At 44.3% G+C, this 6,574-nt stretch overlaps 1 protein-coding gene across 1 annotated transcript; it reads left to right on the forward strand.

The window, feature by feature from the left end:
- Window positions 1-2,651: 2,651 nt before the first annotated feature.
- Window positions 2,652-5,420, forward strand: LOC131939587 (mucin-2-like). Its single transcript, XM_059297992.1, has one exon. It carries the CDS (start codon window positions 2,652-2,654, stop codon window positions 5,418-5,420), a length of 2,769 nt encoding a protein of 922 aa, XP_059153975.1.
- The last annotated feature ends 1,154 nt before the right edge of the window (window positions 5,421-6,574 follow it).

Here is a 6,574-nt window from a genome sequence, read left to right on the forward strand (position 1 = left end):
CAATTTCTTTAATGCAATTCTTCGGGTAGTGGCTAAGCGCGACACCGGTGTTTCTTTCAGACTTTTTCCTCCCCGGAGAGGGGTGGGGGGTACTTGAAATTTTCGGGGGCGGGGGTAGAATTTTCGGGGAGGGGGCGGACACTGGAAAAAGTATATAATTATATTTCGTTGAATGGGACGGTAGACATGTTTTTTTAGGGGGGTGGGGGGTGGGGGGGGGGGGGGGGTGGTGTGTGTGGGGTTGGGGGGGGGGGGGTGTTTTGTGGGGGGGGGGGGGGTGAGGGGGCAGGGTGGTTTTAGTTTAAACTTTTTCCTCCCCGGAGAGGGGTGGGGGTACTTGAATTTTTCGGTGGCGGGGGTAGAATTTTCGGGGAGGGGGCGGACACTGGAAAAAGTATATAATTATATTTCGTTGAATGGGACGGTAGACATGTTTTTTTAGGGGGGTGGGGGGTTTGGGGTGGGGGTGTGGTGTGGGGGGGTGGTGTGTGTGGGGGGTGGGGGGGTGGTGTGTGTGGGGGGGTGGGGTGGTTTTAGTTTAGACTTTTTCCTCCCCGGAGTGGGGTGGGGGTACTTGAAATTTTCGGTGGCGGGGGTAGAATTTTCGGGGAGGGGGCGGACACTGGAAAAAGTATATAATTATATTTCGTTGAATGGGACGGTAGACATGTTTTTTGTGGGGGGTGGGGGGGTTTGGGGTGGGGGTGTAGTGTGGGGGGGTGGTGTGTGTGGGGGGTGGGGGGTGGTGTGTGTGGGGGGGTGGGGTGGTTTTAGTTTAGACTTTTTCCTCCCCGGAGTGGGGTGGGGGTACTTGAAATTTTCGGTGGCGGGGGTAGAATTTTCGGGGAGGGGGCGGACACTGGAAAAAGTAAATAATTATATTTCGTTGAATGGGACGGTAGACATGTTTTTTGTGGGGGGTGGGGGTGGGGGGTGTGTGTGTGTGGGGGGGGGGGGTGGGGGGTGGTGTGTGTGGGGTGTGTGTGTAGGGGGGTGGTTTTAGTGTAGACTTTTTCCTCCCCGGGGAGGGGTGGGGGGTACTTGAAATTTTCGGTGGCGGGGGTAGAATTTTCGGGGAGAGGGCGGACACTGGAAAAAGTATATATTATATTTCGTTGAATGGGACGGTAGACATGTTTTTTTGGGGGTGGGGGTGGGTGTGTGTGGGGGGGGGTGGTGTGTGTGTGGGGGGGGGGGTGGTGTGTGTGGGGGGGTGGTTTTAGTTTAGACTTTTTCCTCCCCGGAGAGGGGTGGGGGGTACTTGAAATTTTCGGTGGCGGGGGTAGAATTTTCGGGGAGAGGGCGGACACTGGAAAAAGTATATAATTATATTTCGTTGAATTGGAAGGTAGACATGTTTTTTTTTGGGGGGGGGGGGGAGGGGTGGGGGGGGGTGGGGGGGGTGTGTGTGCGTGTGTGGGGGGGGGGGGGTGGGATGGTTTTAGTTTAGAGAAAAGAGACAGCACAATCAGCCTTGCGCCCGTTGTATCCTTCCTCAACGGGCCATTTTTCTAGTATAAGAATATTCGAGAAAATTTAGGGGAGATCACTTCCGGTTTATTTTTAATTATTAAACGTGTTATAAACTAAAAATCTCCCACCTGCCGGTGATTCGATATAGTGAACGATTATAATAGCCCCTTTTATCCATAGTGTATAGCACACTATGAAATGAACGTAGGAGTCATAGTGCTCACTGGGAAACCCGGGACGCCAAATCGGCCCCTGCATGGGCGCCAAATAATGCTACTTATATGAGATATTTTGTCTGAGATCATTTGTCCATGATATCATTTGTTCTGATATATTTTGTCCTGATATATTTTGTCCGTGAGATCATTTGTCCTTGAGATCATTTGTCCGGAGATCATTTGTCCTGAGATTATTTGTCCGTGAGATATTTTGTCTGAGATATTTTGTCTGAGATCATTTGTCCTGAGATCATTTGTCATGGAACCAGTCAAAGAACTAAACCAACTGTATAACGGGGCTTATTAGTAGATCACCAATTGCTAAACCAAATACGAATATTTTAATTAAATTTGTAAAAAGAAATTATTTCCGCTATTGCTTTTTAAAATCGTGTACAACGATAATATAGACTTTTAAGTACGTAAAATTAGACTTTAACGCTAAGTTTCTATCTATGACCCTTCTTTACCTTTGTGTTTGACACTAATTAGCGATGTCACAAATTACAGACTGACCAGTTTAGCTAGACGCACATAAAATACCTAAGACTACCAAGGTATAAGTCATCGCCGTGTTTTGTTTTTCTGTGAAACTAACGATAATTTTAGATTTTAAATAATATGCACTACTTATTTTTTTTACGTATACGAAAATTTCCTGCAGAGCCTCCCAACAGTGCCCCGATGATCTACGCCAACAGACACCAGCCTGCAACTGGAACTTCGAAGATTGATGTGTATATTAACGAACTCCTAGACGTCACATGCCTGGTTAAGGGTGGCGTGCCAGAGGTTGCGTCTGTAACCTTGACATGTTTGTCACACGAATATACAAACAGAAGCATTACCGTAACAGCAAAGATTTTGATCAGCGCCAGCAGTCATAGTGTATCATGCATCTGTAGCGCTACCCATGTAACTAACTGCTATGATCTTAAGTCAGAAGTGGTGTTTAACGTAATGTCCGGTGGAAGCGTTTCAAGTGACCCGATTATCTTATCGGACAAGCAAACACCCACCAACAAAGACAGTTCAACAACCTATCCTACACCCACCAACAAAGACAGTTCAACAACCTATCCTACACCCACCAACAATGACAGTTCAACAACCTATCCTACGACCACCAACAAAGACAGTTCAACAACCTATCCTACACCCACCAACAAAGACAGTTCAACAACCTATCCTACACCCACCAACAAAGACAGTTCAACAATCCATCCTACACCCACCAACAAAGACAGTTCAACAACATATCCTACACCCACCAACAATGACAGTTCAACAACCTATCCTATACCCTCTACAAAAGACAGTTCAACAACCTATCCTACACCCACCAACAATGACAGTTCAACAACCTATCCTACGACCACCAACAAAGACAGTTCAACAACCTATCCTACACCCACAACAAAAGACAGTTCAACAATCTATCCTACGCCCACCAACAAAGAGAGTTCAACAACTTATCTTACACCCATCAACAAAGACAGTTCATTAACCTATCCTATGCCCACCAACAAAGACAGTCCAACAACGTATCTTACACCCACCAACAAAGACAAATCGACAATCTATTCTACGCCCACCAATAAAGACAGTCTAACAACCTATCCTACACCCACCACAAAAGACATTTCAACAATCTATCCTATGCCCACCACAAAAGACAGTTCAACAACATATCCTTTACACTCCAACAAAGACAGTTCAACAACCTATCCTACACCCACCGTAAAAGACACTTCAACAAGCTATACTACGCCCACTAACAAAGACAGTTCAACAATCTATCCTACGCCCACCAACAAAGATAGTTCAACAAGCTATCCTACGCTCACTAACAAAGACAGTTCAACAATCTATCCTATACCCTCTACAAAAGACAGTTCAACAATCTATCCTACATATACCAACACAGACAGTTCAACAACCTATCCCACGCCCACCAACAAAGACAGTTCAACAACCTATCCTATACCCTCTACAAAAGACAGTTCAACAATCTATCCTACATATACCAACACAGACAGTTCAACAACCTATCCCACGCCCACCAACAAAGACAGTTCAACAACCTATCCCACACCCACCAATATGGACAGTTCAACAACCTATCCTACGCCCACCAACAAAGACAGTTCAACAACCTATCCTATCCCTGCCAACAAAGACAGTGCAATAACCTATTTTACACACACCACAGAAGACAGTTCAACAACCTATCCTACGCCCACCACAAAAGACAGTCTAACAACCTATCCTACGCCCACCAACAATGACAGTTCAACAATCTATCCTACACCCACCACAAAAGACAGTTCAACAACCTATTATACACCCACCAACAAAGACAGTTCAACAACATATCCTTTACACTCCAAAAAAGACAGTTCAACAACCTATCCTACACCCACCGTAAAAGACACTTCAACAAGCTATACTACGCTCACTAACAAAGACAGTTCAACAATCTATCCTATACCCACTACAAAAGACAGTTCGACAATCTATCCTACGCCCACCAACAAAGATAGTTCAACAAGCTATCCTACGCTCACTAACAAAGACAGTTCAACAATCTATCCTATACCCTCTACAAAAGACAGTTCAACAATCTATCCTACATATACCAACACAGACAGTTCAACAACCTATCCCACGCCCACCAACAAAGACAGTTCAACAACCTATCCCACACCCACCAATATGGACAGTTCAACAACCTATCCTACGCCCACCAAAAAAGACAGTTCAACAACCTATCCCACACCCACCAAAAAAGACAGTTCAACAACCTATCCTATCCCTGCCAACAAAGACAGTGCAATAACCTATTTTACACCCACCACAGAAGACAGTTCAACAACCTATCCTACGCCCACCAAAAAAGACAGTTCAACAACCTATCCTACGCCCACTAACAAAGACAGTGCAATAACCTATTCTACACCCACCACAAAAGACAGTTCAACAATCTATTTTACATATACCAACAAAGACAGTTCAGCAACCTATCCCACACACACAATCAAAGACAGTTTAACAACCTATCTTACCTCTGCCAACAAAGACAGTTCAACAACATATCCTACTCCCACCAAAGAAGAAAGTTCAACAACCTATCCTACGCCCACCAACAAAGACAGTTCAACAACCTATCCAACACCTACCAACAATGACAGTTCAACAGCCTATCCTACGCCCACAAACAAAGACAGTTCACAAATCTATCCTACGCCCTCCAACAAAGACAGTTCAACAACCTATCCTACGCCCTCCAACAAAGACAGTTCATCAATCTATCCTACGCCCTCCAGCAAAGACAGTTCAACAACCTATCCTACGCCCTCCAACAAAGACAGTATAACAATCTATCCTACGCCCTCCAACAGAGACAGTTCAACAATCTATCCTACGCCCTCCAGCAAAGACAGTTCAACAACCTATCCTACGCCCTTCAACAGAGACAGTTCAACAATCTATCCTACGCCCTCCAGCAAAGACAGTTCAACAACCTATCCTACGCCCTCCAACAGAGACAGTTCAACAATCTATCCTACGCCCTCCAACAGAGACAGTTCAACAATCTATCCTACGCCCTCCAACAAAGACAGTTCAACAACCTCTATTACGCCAACCAGTTCGGGCAATTCAACAATTGATCCATCTGTGGTAATTAAGAAATCTGACAGTTCTGGTAGGTCCATTTTACAACTCTAGTGCTTTACGCTTAATGCTTTGTCATAGATTGTAACTGCCACGCGAAATTTTGACCATTTCTGGCCTATCGGTTAGTTTAATATGTGACACGTTGGTTAAGACCCGATTGAAATGCCAACTGACAGTAATTTGACTAAATTTGACAAACATGTAAATACAATAAATTGTCATAAATTGTAAGCTTTTGAACGTAGGGGTACAAAGGGCCGAAGTAGAGTTCACCTGTTTTCTCTAACTCGGCATCTGAGGGGCATTGATGTCAGTACTATGCTCATTAGCCTTTACATTTACTAATGTTAGTCAAGTACCCAACACAACTGAGAGGATAGAGTGGTATATTACGTTTAAGCTTACGTAAGTTTAAGTGTATGCATACGTTTACGTTTACGTTTGCTTATGCTTCAGTGCTTCAGTGGCGTAGCTATCGTAAAGCTTGCATAATCAAGGCATAGGGGCCCAAAGCACATAGGGGCCCGTTTCACTCTTTAAAAAACTTAAAATCTTTTCATTGGAAATTTAATATTTTAATATTTGTTAAATATAAATATTAAAAAAAAAAAATCTTCCAAAAAGGCCCCAGTCTTTTTTTTATTGTACAGGCAGTGGGATTCAGTGCGGTGGGGAGGGGGGATTAGAAAAGGGCTCATCTGTAACAATAAGACTACAGGCGTTGCCGTTTTGTCGTGCACGACATTGAGAGATATAGCTTATAAATAAACTTGAGCTTTGACTCATAAGTTTAAATTCATCGCTACAAACCTCAACTGACTGGTAAATTCACTACCCCTTCCACCCCCCCCCGCCAGACCTGCAGCTCCCGACCCCCCCCCCCCCCCAACTGTCTCCCCAAAATTATATCCAATTAACCATCAATGATAAAAGCTGAACCATTTAAAAAAATAACACCCATGGACAGTGTATTTACAATAAGCAAAGTCCAACATTTATTAATGTTTTTCTACTATCTGAGTGTAAATTATCAGTTGATTTTGCGTCCTGCAGAGTCAAGGGTACTACTTGATTCAACGGTCAAACTGCAACACTGGTGGCTTTCGATATCCTCGGCGTACGGATTACACCAATCACAAGAGTGGCCTACACTAGGAACATTGTAGGCCTCCACGATTTAACCGAACAAGGGGTTGCACCAGGCT

Source organism: Physella acuta, unplaced genomic scaffold (assembly GCF_028476545.2).
Source record: "Physella acuta isolate Inbredline_101_S28 unplaced genomic scaffold, ASM2847654v3 ptg000284l, whole genome shotgun sequence".
Classification (NCBI taxonomy): Eukaryota; Metazoa; Mollusca; class Gastropoda; family Physidae; genus Physella; species Physella acuta.

Excerpts from the sequence above, each read along its gene's own strand:
- LOC131939587 (XM_059297992.1), top strand. The coding sequence starts at position 2,652 with ATGTCCGGTGGAAGCGTTTCAAGTGACCCGATTATCTTATCGGACAAG.